Here is a 21495-nt window from a genome sequence, read left to right as displayed (position 1 = left end):
ATGGAAGACGACTGCTTTATAAATATTGGCTGAAGTGTTTAGTTTTAAATTATCGTGCAATGTATCTTGGCAAAACGACAAAGTCAAAGTAAGGACAATAGCAGCTAACAGTCAAGTCTTTCAGATGTTATTTATTAAAATTGAGTTGTTATTACAATTAGAGATAGGCGACATTTTTGCCAGAATTTGTATCTGCCGCGGGTTCGCCAGTTCCCATCGTCTGCGGAACTCTGCGAATTAGTCTCAAAAAAAGCAGATTGGTTTTTTTTTCTAATTAGTGAAAATCTGTCCGACGGATCCTGAATCCAAACCTGCAAACTGAATGTAAATCCGAATCCGCTAACTCAGTGGTTCCCAAACTTTTTCGGTTCAAGGCTCCCCAAGGCGATCAGGATTTTTCCGTGGTGCCCAAAGTAAAAACAAAGGTGTATATACATACCTAACAGTTGCAATGCGCAGTTGGTGTCTCTCTCAGGCACACACTCTCTCAGACACACACACTCTCTCAGACACACACACACTCTCTCAGACACACACAATCTCCCACTCTCTCAGACACACACACTCACTCTCTCAGACACACTCACTCACTCTCTCAGACACACTCACTCAGACACACTCACTCACTCTCAGACACTCATTCATTCTCAGACACTCATTCACTCTCAGACACTCTCCAGACACTCTCTCTCACTCTCCAGACACTCTCTCTCTCACTCTCTCAGACACTCTCTCTCACTCTCTCAGACACTCTCTCTCACTCTCTCAGACACTCTCTCTCTCACTCTCTCAGACACTCTCTCACTCTCTGACACTCTCTCACTCTCTGACACTCTCTCTCACTCTCTCAGACACACTCTCTCTCACTCTCAGACACTCTCTCTCACTCTCTCAGACACTCTCTCTCACTCAGACACTCTCTTTCTCACTCTCTGACACACTCTCTCTCACTCTCTCAGACACACTCTCTCTCACTCTCTCAGACACACTCTCTCACTCTCTCAGACACACTCTCTCTCTCACTCTCTCAGACACACTCTCTCAGACACACTATCTCAGACACACTCTCGCAGACACTCTCTCTCTCTCAGACACTCTCTCTCTCACTCTCTCAGACACTCTCTCTCACACTCTCTCAGACACTCTCTCTCACTCTCTCAGACACTCTCTCTCACTCTCTCAGACACACTCTCTCTCTCTCACTCTCCCAGACACACTCTCTCTCTCACTCTCTCAGACACTCTCTATCACTCTCTCAGACACTCTCTCTCACTCTCAGACACACTCTCTCTCTCACTCTCTCAGACACACTCTCTCTATCACTCACTCAGACACACTCTCTCAGACACACTCTCTCAGACACACTCTCTCAGACACACTCTCAGGGGGGGAGGAGGGGAGGAAAGGCAGGTGGTGTCTCTCTCAGGCACACACTCTCTCAGACACACACACTCTCTCAGACACACACACTCTCTCTCAGACACACACAATCTCCCACTCTCTCAGACACACACACACTCACTCTCTCAGACACACTCACTCAGACACACTCACTCACTCTCAGACACTCATTCATTCTCAGACACTCATTCACTCTCAGACACTCTCCAGACACTCTCTCTCTCACTCTCTCAGACACTCTCTCTCTCACTCTCTCAGACACTCTCTCTCTCACTCAGACACTCTCTTTCTCACTCTCTCAGACACTCTCTCTCTCTCACTCTCTCAGACACACTCTCTCTCACTCTCTCAGACACACTCTCACACTCTCTCAGACACATTCTCTCTCACTCTCTCAGACACACTCTCTCAGACACACTCTCTCAGACACTCTCTCAGACACACTCTCTCAGACACTCTCTCTCTCTCTCTCAGACACTCTCTCTCTCACTCTCTCAGACACTCTCTCTCACACTCTCTCAGACACTCTCTCTCACTCTCTCAGACACTCTCTCTCACTCTCTCAGACACACTCTCTCTCTCACTCTCCCAGACACACTCTCTCTCACTCTCTCAGACACTCTCTCTCACTCTCTCAGACACTCTCTCTCTCAGACACACTCTCTCTCTCACTCTCTCAGACACACTCTCTCTATCACTCTCTCAGACACTCTCTCAGACACACTCTCTGACACACTCTCTCAGACACACTCTCTCAGACACACTCTCTCAGACACACTCTCTCAGGGGGGGAGGAGGGGAGGAAAGGCAGGAGATCCGTGCAGGCAGCTCCCTGCACACACACACACACAGATACACACACACACACACACACATTGGAGAGCAGTGGAGAGCAGAGGCAGCGACGGATGTGAGTGACTGGGGGAGGGGGGGGAGTGGAGGAAAGGCAGGAGATCCGTGCAGGCAGCTCCCTACACAGAGTCACTGGACAGACAAATGTACAACTTCCCCCCCCCCCCCTACCTTCTCCTATCACCCGGGGCAGAAGGGGACGGGATACCGCGCAGCCACCAGCAGACAGAGGAGCCAGGAGCGGGAAGGCAGACACACACACACTCACCGTGTGCTCTGCACAAAGCAGAAGCCCCTCCCCCGGCTTCCTCTGACCTGCAGCCATCTCCTGCGGCCCGGCCAGCATGAAGTAGTGATGGTGGGGAGGGATAATTGGAGGGATGGTGGGGAGGGATAATCGCGGCGCCCCTCTAGGAAAGCCACGGCGCACCAGGGCGCCGCGGCGCACAGATTCGGAACCACTGCGCTAACTGAATCCGAACATGTAAACTGAATATGAATCCGCAATCTGAATCCCAGTCAGTAGGAGGAGTTGGGGAGGAAACAAGGGGTTAGAAATATTATACATGCAGAAAAACAAAATCATACATGATATTTTCAAATGGTGGCAGCTGTAAAATACATTTTAATCTCACATACCACAAGAATTTCACAATTGAAGCAGCAGATGTCGCTAAAGATCTCTACGTTTCTCCCAAACTTACTTAATTCACCCCATTTTCATGTCATTAAAGCAGCAATTGCACTTTAATTTATTAGATTTTTTTTTTATTACAGGATTGGAACCGGGGTTCCTTCAGACTTAAACCTGCTATATTCAGCTCCAGTGACCCCCTGGTTTCCCCCCCGAAAAACTTACTGGTGAAGTTACCGGTATCTCTGCCACTCTAGGGGAAACCAAATGGCCATTCAAATCTTGCTAGTGTCGCAAACCAGTGTCATCCATTGCGGCTTCCTATTGTATGGCTATTAAAATACCCAGTGCAGCACACTGGTAACTACCCCAGTAAGTTCTATATAGCAGGATTTAGCGCTGGAGGATGCCCGGTTCCAATCCTGTAATAAAAAAAACAAACGCATTGCAAAGCAGGATTGCTGTATTGATTGCTCCTACTGACCGATTGGGATTCAGTTAGCGGATTCGGATTTAGATGGCAGACAAGGATTCCATGTAGCAATACGGACATTGACACACTGGGTGTGCTTCCTTCAGTTTCATAGTGATTTTTTACATGTATTCCCTAGATCTTTTGGCTGCTGTATTACGCAGCTTGTGTGCAGCTAATCCAAGAAAAGGAAGTATAGAGTCAGTAAACCTTTTCAAAGACAGCTTCTGTGTTTCATCATTTTAAGCTGATTAGTTTGAGCTTGGTTACTGACTGTGCATTGTGAAGCTGATAGTGGTTATAAACCAGAGGATTGTGGGTAAAATAAGTGACAACCCGCCCCCCCCCCCATTGCACAAAGTATAGCACATATAGGGAAGTTAGGCGGGTATCTGCCAAGGATTCTGGCATGCAAATGAACCCACCGGGTGTGTAACTTTTAGATTACAGGCATACCCCAGTTTAAGGACACTCACTTTAAGTACACTTGCGAGTAAGGACATATCGCCCAATAGGCAAACAACAGCTCGCGCATGCGCCTGTCAGCACGTCCTGAACAGCAATACCGGCTCCCGACCTGTACCGAAGCTGTGCGCAAGTGGGGAGACTATAGAGCCTGTTACAGATGCGTTATTTACATCAGTTATGCACGTATATGATGATTTCAGTACAGTACATGCATCGATAAGTGGGAAAAGGTAGTGCTTCACTTTAAGTACATTTTCACTTTATATACATGCTCCGGTCCCATTGCGTACGTTAATGTGGGGTATGCCTGTACTGTCAATTTATACATGACCTCCCTAGAGGTTTCGCTTGCTCAGTTGAAAAAAAAAAATGGGACTATAGGGTTTTCTAAAACATGAAACATTATTACTAATATCACCATGGCTTTACCAAATGCAGAATTTCAAACAGGCAAGTGGTCTTCTTTTAAATACAATGTCATGTAAAATGTTCCCAATCATTTAAAGGCAGCCAATACACATGCAACTACATAAACAAAGAAAGGAAGGGATGTACAGTATAACTGTAATATTGAATTATTTAGAATAACTGGTGATTTAAATACTGTGTATTGTGCTGGCAGGTATACAGAAGTTTAAAGGTCAATACTTCCATAGTCGGGAATACAAGAATCCCCAGCCATTCCTGGACAAGAGGATTATTGTCATTGGTATTGGGAATTCTGGAGGTGACTTGGCTGTCGAGCTTAGTTCTGTGGCTAAGCAGGTAAAGTACTACATGTAATAAGATTTGGACTGGATCACTGGATCCGCAAAAAATCCAAGTGGGCTTCTGCATCAGGACCAGATGGGCAAATCCCCCTAGAATGATTGGGGACTCCATAAATGTTGAGTAGACTTGGGAGGCTTGGTTGAAACTCTAATGGAAGTCGATCTGTGAGTACGGTTTTAGGTAATCTTTAAGAGCATATGTATATGTATATTATATGTGTGTGTAAGCATTTATGAGTGTATGTATCCATGAGTGCATGCATGTATGAGTGCGTGTACAGTCTCTGACTTCATGCCTTATGCGTGTACACAGTATGTATATATGTATGTACAGGACTATTGAATGCATGGCAGAACATTTGTATTTATGCATAAGTGCAAGCCCTGTTATAGTTGTTAATGTCCATTATGGCCCTTTAATTAGCTACCTACAGGCACATTTGTTTCCCCCTGTGTGCCTTTGATAATTCAGTCTGACACTGCATGTAATAATAAGTGCACTCTATATGTAAGCACAGTGGGTCCGACATCATTACGGGTCAACTGAGTATTTCATTAAAATGTGATTTTTCAACTACTTATAACTCTTGATTGTCACAAGTGGTATGTAAAGTGCTACTTGATGTCTGTAAAATGCTCATTAATTGGGAGAACTATAGTGTACAGAGATTTCATAGCCTCACCCATCTTTTTTTTGTACTGCCATCAAGAGACTTGTGAGGTTTCAAAAGCTCTGGAGCTGCGTGGTTTCTAAAGCTCTAAGAAACATTTTTAGTTGATCCATTCAAAGTTATGACATCCTACACCGATATTTTCAGAACCAATATGGTTAGAACTTTTAGCAAATAGTGTTTTGATTTTTTTTTAAACTTATCTGCAATGTCCATAACATTACTCCAAAGTTCACAAAGTTACGGTCAAGATTCTAGCATAGAACTAGTATCTCTCACAGAATCAGAATACCTGCTAGCCTTTATTGTAGGATTTTATTGACCTCACCTCACCGGCTCTCTTGGCTTTACTTTCTCTCACATGGAATTTCTGTATCTTTATCTTGACATCTGGCTAACCTTGTCAGTCTCTAGTCTTTTTTTTATGTTTCACCACGTATTGTGTTTTATGTATAGGAGCAGGAGTTGCCACTTACAGTGGTAGAATTGCTGATGGGAATAAACACACACACTCTTTCATTCAGATGCAAGAACACATATACAAACGAGCAATATAGTGATGACTAGGAATTAATATATTGGTAATGGATAGCTCGCTATTCTTAAACAATATTCAACAAAATGTCATTGAGAGCATGTTCCTCCTTTTCTGGAGCTTTGGGCACAATCTACAGGCTTCTGTTCTCCAGAAAACCTATTACCGAAAAAAGAAAGAGCAGAAATGGATGTTTAGTTAAGTCCACTTGACTTGTTGCAATCTTCAAAATAGATTTTAATGCAAGTTTTAATGTCAGATGTTAAAACACAAACCAGACATTTAGGAGGTACCTTTAACCCAGCGGTGCGCGAACTGGGGGGCACAAGATTTTTTTTGGGGGGGGTGGCGTGGGTGGTTTCAGATGTACCGCGCTCTTTCCCAAGGCATTTAAATTAAATGCTGGGGGACCGCGCGAGGCCTCTGCGAGGCCTCTGCAACCTCTACTTATCGAGATTCAGCCGGCTTCAGGACGCGTGACCATGGCAACGCGGCAGCAAATAACATCACGGTTGCCATGGTAACATGATGTCAAATGACGCCGCGGGTCATGTGACGTTACGTCACACGACCCTGCGGCGTCATTTGATCCCGCGCGAGGTAAGGGAGGTGCGCAACAACGGAGAAGAGCAGGCAGGGGTGGCACAGCGAAAAACGTTTGCGCACCCCTGCTTTAACCAATGTGTGTGATGTCACTGTGATTTTTAATAGGATAGGGTCTACTTGTACTAACCATTTTCCTTGTCACCTATGTCTCCTGCTTGATCCTCTGATGGAAAGAGATATGTGGGTTATTATTCTGCAATTATTTGGGTATGAATATAGGGCTACATTTGTAAAATATGGAAAAGCATGGAGATTGACAGCTGCTTCACATTTTGGGGTCCCTAGTCCACATTGAAACCATAAAAGGAGAATGTGGTCATCTTTCAAAGGAATAAAAAGTATTTAAGAATAATTATATTTATTGCTATTTAAAGCCTAGTTTGTGAGATAATAGGAATTGTACCTTAAAAAAACACAAAAGCCAGACAATTTATTTCTATAATCGGATTTTGGTCCATATTTACCAAGTAGTGCTATCATAAGACATCTTGCCTTTCTAGAAGACACATTGTGGCCCATTTTCTTTAGTAGGTGCTAAGATGTGTTCCGGCAACGGAAGGTGTATGTAATAGCGTCACTTAGTAAATATCGGTGTACATCAGCTCGACTGCTATAATTAAAATCTATAACTACATGTGCTATGTATTATTTATGTAAAATGTATGTTTGCTTTCCAGTGCCACAGTCTTCCAAATTACTACTGTTACTCCTGTCCTCTATAGGTGTATCTCAGCACCAGGAGGGGAGCGTGGGTTGTCAACCGTGTAGCTGATGAAGGCTTCCCATTGGACGTGGTACTGTACAGTCGCTACAAATTTTTTATTAAACAGTTCATGACAACAGAGATGATGAACAACTGGGCGGAGAGTAAGATGAATGCGCGCTTCAACCATGAGAACTTCGGAATCAAACCCAGACACAGGTACCTGCCCAATTAGTCACAGAGCATTGCACGGATGCTTCAAGGATAGCACAGGTATTTATTGCTGCGACCTAACCAGCAAGTAATAGTAAGAAAGCACTTTTGACTACTCAAGTTCGGAACTTCAGATTACTGACACACTACCCCCAACTCCCTGCTCACTAGAAAGACTCCCTGGTACTTAGCTGAAAGAATATTGCATAATATATATATATATATTTAATAAGGTACTCTCATCCCAATGAAGATATAAACAGATCTCTCATATCCATCCTGATACCTACTGTATGTCATTCTAATCCTATCTGATATTGCATTACAAAAAAAGAACAACAGGGAGGATTTACAATTAGTTGTGCATACTAAGATGCTCAAACAACCTTAATACAAAAATGGATTACATAAAAATCAGAAAGCCCAATTTAATGCATTTGGGCGAGTAGGTTTATGTTACCATTAAAACATAGAGGCAGAAGGAGAAATAGCCGCCCTCTTTGTGTTCAAAGGATCCTTGCATCATTTATGTACATTCAAAGGAGACAAGTTACTTTTTAGGGTACAACGTTCACCCTTCCTCAGGACTACATAATTATAAAGTGCTAAAATCGGTGTTTAAATATACATATAAATCCCACAGTGCTGTTTGATTTTTTTTACAGCAAATGTTTTATTCTTAGATGTCATTAGTTAAATTTTTTAAATGATAGCACTTTCTTCAAAAGGGTATATACTGTATATCCAGTGTTAAAGCAGCAAAACATGTGAAATCTGATATTGTTTAAAAAAAAAATCAGTTCTGTTAGATAATAGTGACTATTTATTTTATTCAACTCTTAATGCCATTTTGAATGAGTTTAAAACATATTTTGATTTCAATGGCAGGTTTTAACCCACCTTTCAAGCAGGGCAAGATCTTTGCAACACTTTCCTTTTTGGGATAATTTGTTGCAAATGTTCCCAGCAGTTTGAGCTGTAAACGGTAACAATAGATAATGTTACTGGAGAAGCCGACTGTAGCTTTTATAGGTCTGTCTGGCTCAGCGCATGCACGGTTTGTTGAAGTGGTGGTGGCAGCTTCTCCGCATGTGCGAGGCGCCGTTCGCTGCTGCTGCTGCACAGTATGTGCGAGTGATACCAGCCACTTATGCGCATGCGTGATATCCATCAACGGCGCCCATCACTACTGCACATGCGCGGCATACGTGAAGGACGCCAGACAGTTCTGCGTATGCGTGAGTGATTAGGTATACACGAGAAAAGGGAGACCTAGTATATAAGCACTCAATCACTACTAAATGTATAATGATAAAGTTAAAATACTTTATTTCAATGAATAAAATAATTGGGTTTAAAATGAATATGCAGATCAGACAGCACGTGACTGTAATCTATATAACGTAGCTGTGGTAGCTAAGTAGATAGGACATATGGGGGATCCTAGATAGATATTCAGGATCCCATGCTGTGAATAAACAGCCTGCTATGTAGTACAGTGGTGGGACCAATGTAAAACCACTGTTTCAGATAGTGTCTCATGCAACCTAATGTTGTAGTAGTGGTATCATCTGTATCAACTAATAGCTGTAAATAAATGTGACCCGTAGGTAGGGTGATACAAAGTGAAGGGGTATGTACTGTAAAGGCACAGGAGGTATACTAGCTCTGTGCAGACATACCTCCACTGTCCTGATGGTAAGGAGTGTGAATCCACTTTCATAGAGGTAAGTGACAGAGACACTATATGGTATATATAATATATATATACCGAGGCAATACTAATGCACAAGAGATGATAACCTGTATGCAGAGCTACCTGTAAATACTTGCCACAGAGTGACCCCTGGTACTCACAGCTGGTGAGTCCGTGGCAAATGTGCAGAGAGGGAGCATTGAATGGAGTACGGCCCCGTAAGTCATGAAGTGCAAGGATGAGCAGAAATCAGGTAAGCCAAATAACCAAATTAGTAAACCAATTAGGATATTCCCACTATCAATAATTGCACATTCAATGCAGACATGAGTAGCACAAGATATTAATAAAGACATGCTGCTGGGCTAAGGGGTAATAAGCTAATGCTTCCTTCTATCTAGCACAGCCAGCTGCTAGGGCAGATCCGCAGCAGGAGGTGAGTGCAGTGAATAGGAAAGATCAGTGTAGATCGGTTTCCCGCACGGACCACCCCAGGTGAGGGAGTAAACTATATTGCCAAGTAAAACGGCAACAGGGTATAATCAAACTTGCAATATAGAACATTACTGGTAGCGCATTGTCCCCTACATCAGCGCTGATATGCTCGAGGACATGCCTGACTGAAACAGCAATAATAGCAATGGTCCTGTCATGTACGACCTCCTGCTAGCACGTGACCTGCATACGGGACAAGGGTTAATACCGACGCTCGAAAGCGTACCCACTCTTCACCCACTCAGAGGTCCTTAAATGCAGAGAGATCCTGCGGTGCTAGTTTTAAACGCAGGACAATAGTATCAAAGAACGCAAGGCGCTGGGACTCCTCAACTATGAAACAATGTCAGTAAATGTTGCATTCGAAATGAGAGCGTCCCGCGTGTGTGGATAGGTGTGCGGCCGATGCGTGTGTGGATAGGTGTGCGGACGATGCGTGCGTTTCACGTGTGAACGCTTCTTTAGGGTGCGTTTTGTGTGTAGATATGCGTGAGTGAGGCCAGCCACTTCTGTGCAACTTCTGTGCAACAGCTCCTGGTGTGAATATGTGAATATGTGCATAATGTGGATGTGATGGCAGACAGTGCTGCTGATCTATGCGCAGAGTTAGGCCTCGGTCCCGCTGCGCTCGTTGGCGCGGGCGGCCATGTCGCGAGTTCCCCACTGGCAGGGGAATCCTCGCGAGCCGGTCCCGGTCCCCCCTGGTGGCACAGCTGACTACACGCTGTGGCGCGTCACCCGCTAGGAGACACAAGAGAATGGTGTTTCCTAGCGTTGACGCGTCACGTGGTGTGGCTGTGAGCCAATGGGGAGGGGAGGCTTCGGGAGGAGGAGAGGCTTCGGGGAGCGGGGAGGAGTGTGGAGTGAAAGCAGGTGAGTGCCTGTCTGTGTGTGTGTCTGAGTGCGTGCGTGCCTGTCTGTGTGTGTATGTGTGTGCCTGAGTGCGTGAGTGCCTGCCTGTGTGTGTGTGTATGTGTGTATGTATGAGTGCCTGCGTGTGTGTGTATTTAAACTTACCCTCAGCAGCTCCAGCTCCAGCCCGAGTCCGTGGAGGGAGGGGGGGGGAAAGAGTAGCGGGTCCCTCCGCTCAAGCCACGCCCCCCCTCCCTGTCAAGCCTCCCACTCCCGCCCACCTCCCGCTCCGGCTCCCGCTCCCTACAGACCGCATATCGCGGTCTGTGTATGTCAGCGCACCACCTGTCTGCAGTGCGGGTGCGCTGACTCTGGGAGCGGGGCCTTAGCCTTAGGCCTGGGACATAGTAAGCGCTTAGGTGCTGCTGCTCGCTCTTGCTTGCTGCTGCTCGCTCTACCAGGAGCTTTTTGCTGTCCTGGCAGAGGAGACAGCAAGCGCGCTTGGGAGGCGGGTATCAGGCTGGGGCCATAGAGGGGTGAGGAGTTCCGAGCCGCGCTGACACTGAGGCTCGCCTGCTGAAATCTGCGCGATTCCATGGACTTGCAGGCGAGCCAGCGTGCGCGAAGGGAGCCAGGGGGAGGTGGTTGGAGGCGGGGCAGTGACATCGCTGGGCCAATCGCCCGCGACGCACTGACGTCAACGTCACGGCGCCGACGTCACGGCGCCGTGACGTTGACGCTGCTTCAGGCTGATTGGATGTTTTCAGCCAACAGCGCGCTGAAAAACAGCTTGGCTGTCGGCTGAAAATTCCAGCGCCTCAGCATGCCTGCGGACGCTCGCGTGAGCCCCCTCTCAAGGCATCCTCATTGAGGATGCAGGGGCTCAGCGCGGAGCGTCCGCATGGCACAGCGCGGCCTGTCCTTCTATGGACTCGGCCTTACTGTGTGTGTGTCACTTGGTAGCTGTCAGTGTGTGTGTGTGTCACTTTGTAGTGGTCTGTGTGTTTGTGTGTCACTGGGAAACCTGTGTGTGTGTGTGTGTGTGTATATGTGTGTGTGTGTGTGTGTGTGTGTGTGTATATTATATAGTATTTAAAAATTTAAAAAAAACGTGCGAATAAATTATTTATTAACATTGTGCAACTTTGATAAATATATACACACACACACACACACACACACACACACACACACACACACACACACACACACACACACACACACACCTCTGTGCTGCCTCTGTCTTGTCTGGTAGTGCCGGACCGGCTGCATGGATGGGAGCGGTTACGTGACCGCTCCTCCGCTTCCCCGAGCGACAAATTTCAAACTTGCCTGTCTCGGGGAAGTTTCTCAGCCTCCGCACGCATCAGCAAGCATGCGGAGGGAGAAACTATAGCCTTGCTTATAACAGATGCAGGGGCTTTGTGCATCTGTTCAGCACGGCTCAGCGACGCTGAGTGCACTATGTCCTGGGCCATAGACGCATCAGCGCTTCTGCTGATGGCCGCGGGCGACTGTGGGTATGGAGTTAAGTGTTGGCCTCATCTGCCAGCACTGACGTCACTTCCATAACCTACTTCCATCTCCTGGAAAATGGATTTAGTGCCTGCAAAGAAGTTTCACTTCAAAAACCTAATTATAGAAGAAATTCCTACATGGGAAATACATCCCTACAGTCAGTTCTTGTATAGAATGTCCTTCCCTAGTCTTTTAACACAAAGTTGTTGTACTTAAAATGTCTTATATTTTTATAAATACTTATATATTGTATGAGATTATCCTAATTTAGTATCTAAAGAATTTGATTTAATATAATGATGTGTAACTAAGTATATCCTAAACAAATACGTAATTAAATTTAACATGTAGTATAGATTTGAGAAATTATAATCCACATATTATAGTGCATAGTTTTCTGTATTTCTGTTAACAAAAGTAAGAAAATGTATTTCTCACGTTCTTATATTATTTCGCTTTAAGAAATATTTGATTTTAAAATGTGTATACAGTACAATATATAGCAATCTCAATTAAATAAAAAATAATAGAAATATACACTACTTTTGTACAATTTTCACTACTGTATTTAAGTTGGGTTAGGAAGTCACAGATGTTAAAGTTATGCTGTCACCTTATAGTAAAGAATTTAAAAAAAAAATTAACACTGGATATAGATCCATTATTATATATATATATATATATATATATATATTAGTCAGATAAGGCAGTTGGCACTCCAATAGATGCTGGTAAGCCACAGGTGCACGTCCCATATAGAGAATGTAGTTATACGTTACCGTTCCAAGGATTGGTAAACAAGAGACAGCACTCAGTGTTGAAAATCAAAGTGTATTAGTGAAAGCAAAAATATATCCAGAAACCCAACGTTTCGGTCCTACAGAATGGGACCTTCCTCAGGGGGAATATATACACACACATACACACATACACACATACACTCTTGAAGAAAGTGCTATCACTTTAAGAATGTAACTAATGATGTCATAGAATGACAAATTTGGCACCAAAGTTTGAACTGCGTTGTGGGATTGATACGTGTACTGTATTTAAGCACCAATTTTGGCACTTTGTAATTAATGCACCCACGGAAGGGATAACTTTGTGCCCTGAAACATTGTGCAAATACTTGTCTTGTTTGAATACAAATACATGATCTGAATATCCTTTGAACACCGAGACTGCGGCTATTTCTCCCTCTCCCTCATCGCTGTGATATTGTGCGGGTTGGGGTATCCCGTCACGGAGACGCTACGCACCACAGTAAACTCCATTAAAAATTAGATTGGAACAACCGGAGTGCAGGGCAAGTACAGTAAGTTTCTTTTTATACCATTAAAGCATGAAAAGCTATCATTAAAAAAAATGATTTATAGTGCAGATATTTAAACTATAAAGCCACAATCATATAACTTTTAAAAAATGCTACTTAGATTAGTTCAGTTTGGTAATAGGTGGCACTGCGACTTTTAAAACGGATCAGACTTTAGGCTTTTGTTGCTTTATTTAGCTGAATTCTTGATCTCTTCCATGTGTGTGCAGAATTCTAAGTCAACACCCAACTCTGAATGATGACCTACCAAACCGGATCATTTCCGGCAAGGTACTTATGAAACCCAATGTGACGAAGTTCACAGAGACAGATGCGATATTTGAAGATGGGACGGTGGAGAAAGACATCGATGTGATCTTTTTTGCTACGGGATACAGCTTCTCCTTCCCTTTCTTTGAGGACTCGGACTTCAAAGTTGAAAACAACAAGATCCCCTTATACAAACACGTCTTCCCACCAAATCTGGAGAAGACGACTGTAGCTTTTATAGGTCTCATCCAGCCCATAGGGGCCATCATGCCCATTGCAGAACTTCAGTCACGCTGGGCCACCAGAGTTTTCAAAGGTGAGTGAGTTGCCATAGCAAGGTGTACATTACAGCTAATTCCCAACTATATTGTTGCTAACCATTTATGTTTGAAAGAGTATTTAGCAAGCCATAAAATCTCGGTGCGACCTTCAGAGTCTCTTATCCTTTTTCATAAACCTAGTTGTTATCTCATTCTTCAACAACTGCGATCGTGTAGCTAGCTACTAATAAACCACTGACTTTGCAGTGATTATTTTATGTTAGGTTATTCTTAGTATTATTTAATATGCATGATAGTAACGGAAATAAAAAAAATAGTATTAATGGAATTGGAGCTTCATCACATTTTAAATAATACTCCCCCCCAATGAATAAAGACAGATCTTTATTTTACCTCTGAAATTCTCACTGCATTACAAAGTTCCCAGGTTGCACTATGATAGTGATTATGGGCCATATTTACTAATCATTGCAGACAAGAAGAAACCATAAAGTGTCTTCCGGCCCTGGAAGTTGTCTAAAGCAATTGCACATTTTCGTTCTCTGTTGCTAAACATGTCTTCGTCTCCTGTTGATCTGTCTGGGGGTGTACCTCAGGTCTTTGTTCTGGGACCTCTCCTTTTCTCTCTCTACACACTATCACTTGGTGACCTCATCAACTCTTTGGGCATTGAGTACCATGTCTATGCATATGATACGGTGATATATCTATCCATCCCTACCCTCACTCCTGCAATCCAGTCCCACGTCTCTGATTGCCTCCTGGATATATCCTCATGGATGGTGCCTTAAGCTTAATATGTCTAAAACTGAACTTTTCATATTTTTTTACCTAAACCTGGCCTAATATCCCCTTTTCCATCCCAGTAAACGGTACTACTATCTATCCTGCTGCAAAAGGAAGTTGCGTAGGAGAGACATTTGACTCCTCCTTTTCCTTTACCATTCACGGCATGGCTAACATTTGTCGCATCTTCCTTCATGATATTGCCAAGATCTGCCCTTTCGTATTTAAATCTACTCCAAAAATGTTAATGCATACACTTATCCTCTCCCGTCACGATTATTCTAACATGCTACTAACAGGCTTCCCTGCTTCACAACTTTCTCCTTTGCAATCTATCCAAAACGCTGCTGCTAAAATAATTTCACATTCAACCAAAATGGTCTCTGCTCATCTCCTCCTTGAATCCCTCTCCTGGCTTCCCATAACATTTCGGATCACCCACAGTACAAAGTTCTCTTCCTTACCTTCAAGGCTCTCCACTCATCTGATCCTCCCCACACATCGGCTTTGATCTCTCACTATGCCCTTGCTCATCTCCTACTCATAACTGTCTCATTACCACTCCTTTCAACTTTACTGCCCCTTACCTGTGGAACTACCTCACACTCAGTATACGCCAAGCCCTTTTTCTCCTCACTTTTAAGTTAAACCCTAAAATTCACGTCTTAAATGAAGTATTTAAATAGCCTAGACACATGGCGACTGTCCCACACCCACAGTCACTCCTACCAACCATTGTGGTCAAGCACTGCCATATACTGCACTTTTCCCTCATCTTCTGTCTATGTAAATCTTCAAAAATACCACTTAGATTGTAAGATCTCCGGTGCAGGGATTTCCTTTCCTATCATCTGATTCTGATTGTTACATAGAGAGATAGTGAGATATATTTTACCATGCACTTCCCAAGACAGGGCTTATCCTATATGCCGGTTGCGCTCAAGTCTTTTTCTGAATACTATTTATCCCCTTTGAGGATACTGTGTGGGACCTCAGACCAAGAACTGCTCCACAATATATGGCACATACTGTTTTATACACACAATCGCAAATGCCTGACAGAATGAAGAAGTTAAATAAAACAAGTTTATTTTGGCTGGAGCAAACAGGAGTAACACAATACACAGTTTCAGGGTTACACTCATAGCAGGGGTTACAGTGGGATTCCTAGCCTCAGGGTATCACGGTACCGTAGAGATGCTAGTTGCATCCTAGCAAGTTTAAATGTCCCGCTCGTCTATACAACTGAGCCTTGTTATGGATCTGTGTGTCTCCAGCAAAAACCTCGGAGTAACACACCAACTGTCTCAGACTGAGTCTGGATCTAACCGAAGTAACTGTGATCATTAGGTATTTACATATAGATTCCTGGTCTCCCTCTAAAAGCATGGAAGACCAGGTGCTGACCAATCAGAAAATAGATGCTACGTGCTGGCCAATCACACCACGGATTGCTACATCAGACAATCACAGATTGAGAGATTGCCTGTGACGGGCCAATAAGGACTGTGGGAGGCAACAGTGCTTTTTGACAGCAGACAGAGGTGGGCTTAAGGAGAGTGGGCAATTCAAACTGGGATTTGAGTCGGTTGGGGCTAGGACTCAGTCTTCCGTTTCCAGTTTCAGCCTGATACCTTCTGCAGCAATAGAAGCCTCAGAGTCTGGGACGAGCAATGGCTGGGCTTTTGTAGTCCAGGTTCCCCAGACCTGAGTTAACACCCCTCCCCACTCCTCCAGTGTCCCGAGCACCTCGCCCAGCCCACCTGTAGCTATCAGGCCAAGATTCCTTTGTGTGCTGGCTGACTAAGTGAATTACAAGCCCAGCACACAAAAGGAGTCAAACGAATACATTACATTACATATGCATGGGGAATAAACGGTCTGACAGGGGGATACACAGAAACACACTAGTCAACCATTTTGTCTGCAATAAGATGGTCTTTTAGCCTGTAACCTAGTCAACTATCTTGACAGGTAAGGGCAACTGCCAGGCTTAACCTTTTATGTGCAGGCCAGGCTGCCCCTAACGTCGCAGTGGGTACTATATAAAAAAGATATATATACTATAGCAACTCAGTAAATATGGACCCAATTGTACAATTCCTCTGCTGCCATTTCATTTTTTTCAAGTTTGGGACGTTTACCTGAACACCAGTTTTGGAGTTTATCCTATATTAAGCAGTGGTGGCTTTTGCCCTAAGCACAACATTCGGCTAACAACTCCCAAGCCCGACTGGCATCTTACTGCCCTGATAGCAATATGTTCAAACACATTTAAAACATTGGCGTTGCACAATAATTTGTAAGAATGCCAACATTCATAAAATATTATTAAACACCCATCTTTGAGGTTGTCCTTACACACACACCACAAAAACTTGCGCAATGACAAATGTACAAATGTTGCCAGAGTTTTTTGAACTAATTTGTCGGCTGGAATCTTGCAAAGACTGTCATATCTACTGTACATAATATTGGTTCACCAATATACGCTCAAGACTAAATAAAGAAGTAACAATATTCAAAGGCATCAACAGATACAAAATACAACCCAATAAATAAAAATAACCAAAAACTAAAACAAAATGAATAACAGAAGCAAGCCAAATTACAACAAAAGTAAAGCGTTTCGTACATAACATCTTGGAATATGTCCGATAGGTGTGTTCATATAGTGGGAAAATTGTCAGAACACAATTCTCACATGAGCAGCATCCTGCTTGAAAGCCAACGCTTTGACTTAGCCCTTTTTATGAGTTTAATCTTGTTTTTTTTCTAGGGTTGACCAAACTACCTTCGAACAAAGATATGCTGGCAGATGTAGCCTACAAGAAGAAAGAGCTGGATATGCGGTAAACAATGCAACAAATAATACAAATAAAAACTGTACAATTAGATTTCACGGCTTTGGTGTTGATTGTCGATTTGAGGACATTAAGGGTCCAATTTACCATTTAAAATCCACACTGGCGGCAGTACATTTAACATGTCCAACAGTCCATATATAATGTTAAATACAGTTGGACCCTCTTTTAGAGGGAAGAGGTGAGCTGGCAAAGTACAAGTCATATGTAATATTGAAGGGATTCAGGTAAGACGTTAGATGACATTGAGTTCCTGCATTTCTGGCCTGTACAAATAGCAGATTGTAACCCTGTTCCCTTTAATACTTAATTGCATGTTCTTCCATTTCCAGTTTTTCTCAGTAGCAGACTCTTGTTACAATATAATAACTCATAGAAACATGACACACTGGGAGTTTAACATTCTGACTACTTACTGCAAGATTATCAACTTTCTTCACACTCCCTGCACCCTAGCACTACATCTTATATTTGTCTAGATCTGTTTCAGAAGGATTTTTACCTGGTTTAATTTTTTTTTTATTAAACATGTACCTTATGGAGACTGATTAAAATAGTGTTTTGCAGCATCAACAACTGTTACAAAATATCAAATTACAGTATATATTGAATAATGTCCCCAAACCTGACATGGTGCATCCAAGTGCCACACTTCTATGTAAAGATTAAAGATGTAGTCCCATTTAGCTGGTCAATAAACTTCTATAAAAGTTTTATACAAAATCTTCTGCAGATCTGGAGAAACAGCGACGTAAAAGCATTTTTAAAGGGTCTCTTTTAAACGGATTGTGGTTTTCTTTTCTGTGGAACAATTCTACAAGTTGCTCAATGATTAGTTAAACTTTTTTTTACATTAAGGTTTCCAAATTGAGGTGCTTCAAGGGTCCTAAGCAGCCTTTATGCCTCCCATACAAAAATGGTACTTACGAAGTAGAAAGGTTTCAACTAAGTTGCATGGGGCACAAGAACAAATGAATGCATAAAGTACAGTTGTGTTTCAGGCTACTTACACCGTCCTATTAATACTCTTAGAAAGCAACTTGAGCAACTAAGCCTGGCTGTTTAAAGAAATCTTCAGACACCCATGAAAACACAGAAGATATGCCGTGTTATCTTACAATATCCACTTTTCATATCTTGATTTTTCACTTCTTCTAGCTATGTGGAGAGCCCACGACACACTATCCAGGTTGACTTCATGGAATACCTGGATGAAATAGCTTCTCAGTTTGGTGCTAAGCCCAACCTGCTGCGATTCTTGTTCACAGACCCCAAGCTCGCCTGGGAGCTCTTTTTCGGCCCTTGTTCTCCATACCAGTATCGCCTGACTGGGCCAGGCAAGTGGGCCGGAGCCAGGGGAGCGCTCCTGACCCAACGAGACCGCATTATCAAGCCCACAAAGACCCGCATCTTGGATGATCACATGAAGAAGCACAAATCTCCCATCCCATTCCTTCTTAAGATATTGAGCATTTTTGCCATCCTTGCTGCTGTTTACGTTGTCTATATTTAAAGCTTTTTTTGTCTCATTTATATCTTTACTCGCTGCAAAGCAGACTGTGCATTCCATTGTATCAGAGTTTACTGTACTTCAGTAGCAAAGAGGCTAACATATTCTTGAAACAGCTATGCAAGGCAGATATTGGGCTTTTCTAATGCAGGTAAGGACTATCTTTAATCATTTCAGACACAAAAAAACATAGGCCACGTTTGCTCAGCAAATAATTACATGCAAGTGAAATGGTGAAGGGGCATACAGGAATCTACGATAGATATACACTATAATCACATAAGAAAGGACTCTGCTGCACCAAAAGTATGAGAGTTATCAAATATAATTAAAAAATAATATTTTATCATCAATATCTGATACCTATGCTAACAGCACTGTCAACGTCTTTTTGGGTATGGTTACTATATTGTACCATTTATTTCCCTATGTATTTACTGACTGCCTTCCCAGGTCTGTGTTTAAAATGTAGCATTTTTGCTTTTGCTTCTATGTGATAACTCTCATAGTTTTGGTTTTGAGTGCTGTAAACAGAGTCCTTTTCTTTCGTATGTGATGAATCATTTCATAGACAAACACCTCACCAATAATGTTGTAGTATTTTCTTTTTTTTCCCTCGGTTAGCTGTGTATTGAGTGTCCTGTGTCGGTGTGGTCCAACTCTCGAGTTCAAGCCAAACTATGAAAGGGAGAACATTACCGAGTCTCCAAAAAGCTACTAGGCTAGGATGTTCCAGTTATGGTTTTTAGCAATGTACTCAGGGACCCTTAATCAGCTCACATTTTCGGAATGCTCAATAAACGTTTTTACTTCACATATGAAGGGAGTATTGATTGGTTATTTCAAATGCATGATCGGAGTAGAGAGTTATGAACAAATTGTGTTAAAAGAACTTTTGTACAATAATCATTCTCACTCCATACGGTACGTGCTGTAAGTTGGAGATCCTGAACTTATTTTGTTAAAGACTTGCAGAACACTTCACAAACCTGTCCCCCTGCTATATACTGTAGCCAGATTTGGTGAATAAATCACTGATCAAAATGCAATAAAATGTGATGCAGAGTTATTGATTGCATTAAAGCATATCACCTTGTACGCATTACTCATCACTTGGTATAGACACAAGGGTATCCTAAATGTTGAAAAAGGCCAAGAAGGAATTGAGGTCCAATGCTTCACAAGGTGAAGGATCAAGTGGTCTGTATACAGTATTTTAAGTATTTCTATGTTTCTATCATACATCTGATGTATAGGAGGTTTTCTTGTCTTATAGTTAGATATTGTTGTTAATGTCTGCTACATGCACTCATGTAACAGTAGTTACAGTATATAAATCAAATAAATTGATATAACCAATCTTGGCTAACATTTTTCCACACTAGTGACCTCTAGAGGGGTTTAATTGAATCCACACCCACGTTTGTTTCCAGAAGAGAAGCATCTAACAATCTCGAGGGCTCATACAGTATGTTACTCAAGACTGGAAAGCTTGAGATCAATCTAAAGATCATAATATAATATGTAATAATGCCATTACAGAAGTGAGCACCAGGGGGAGCTTGCTGAAAGACACAATGGAGAAACATGTTGTTTCCCAAACTGTGCCTATTATTGTGCTAGTGCAGCTCTGTTTATACTCCATAATGTCTAAGCTGCCACTGCACCTAATGTTAATGTTAGAAATTAATTATCCAATGACTGCATGCATGTCTGAGCATAGCTAGCTTTTTAAAAACATACAGACCTTATGTAACCCTCCTTACCTGACTCTAAAGGAGGTCCCATTAGATTATGTACAATGGCAGCGTTCAGTCTCTCAGGCCTTTACATGGTGTTGAGTACGTGCGGGCTGGGCGTCGCTGAAAGTATGGAGAAAAAGATGGGCAGCCGGAACTTTGATAAAACATAAAGGTGCTTTATTGATAGCCCCCCACCCTCCCCAGGTAGGAAGCAGGGGGTGTCAGGAGCGGAATCCCATTATTTTCAGCACTGGGTACCCCCTGCTTCCTGAGATTCGTACCTCCTTAGGGGTTGCCAGTATCTCAGCTCAGGTTTAGATGTCCCATCACATGGGCCAATATTAAGCCGTGATGTCATATGCAACTTCCTATTGGCCCATGTGACTGGGGGCTTTAAACCTGAGCTGAGATACCGGCACCTCCTAAGGACGTAAATATTTTAGGAAGAAGGGGGTCAGCTCCTACATGTATTAAAAAAATAAATAAACATTGCCATCATACATCACATGAAGGGGAGGGGAGTAATCTGAGTTAGCCCACACAGTTAACCCCTTAGGCAATCAAAACTTTTGTGATGGAGCGGCCTGTAGACAAGGGCAGTAAGGCGCTAGGATACTGTGTAAAGATTAACTATAGTGGTTTATTAGCTACAAAGCAAATAATCAGGTGCACTGTCCCTTTAAGAAAACCAAATAATAAAATCCTATTCCCGTTAGGGGAACTAACTAGACTTTGTTGTGGCCCTTTCTAACGGTGCTGGCAAACTAACCTGGTTCCCAGCCCAAAACATATGAAAACGGTACAATAAGAAAGTCTCTTACTGAATTGCAGGGGTTCCTTCACA

The 21495-nt window shown here is 42.9% G+C and overlaps 1 protein-coding gene across 1 annotated transcript in view; it reads left to right on the top strand.

Annotated features, from left to right (window-relative positions):
- LOC142503888 (flavin-containing monooxygenase 5-like) overlaps nt 1-19727 on the top strand; it is a 51522-nt gene extending 31795 nt beyond the window's left edge. The window contains exons 5-9 of the mRNA XM_075616781.1: nt 4450-4592; nt 7132-7331; nt 13429-13784; nt 17315-17387; nt 18558-19727. Coding sequence (XP_075472896.1) covers nt 4450-4592; nt 7132-7331; nt 13429-13784; nt 17315-17387; nt 18558-18912 — 1127 coding nt within the window. The 3' untranslated portion in view covers nt 18913-19727. The remainder of the gene's footprint in view (nt 1-4449; nt 4593-7131; nt 7332-13428; nt 13785-17314; nt 17388-18557) is intronic.
- The last annotated feature ends 1768 nt before the right edge of the window (nt 19728-21495 follow it).

The sequence above is a fragment of the Ascaphus truei genome, chromosome 10, assembly GCF_040206685.1.
Source record: "Ascaphus truei isolate aAscTru1 chromosome 10, aAscTru1.hap1, whole genome shotgun sequence".
Classification (NCBI taxonomy): domain Eukaryota; kingdom Metazoa; phylum Chordata; class Amphibia; order Anura; family Ascaphidae; genus Ascaphus; species Ascaphus truei.
Note: the sequence above shows the minus strand (reverse complement) of the source record. Positions and strands in the feature narration are given on the sequence as shown.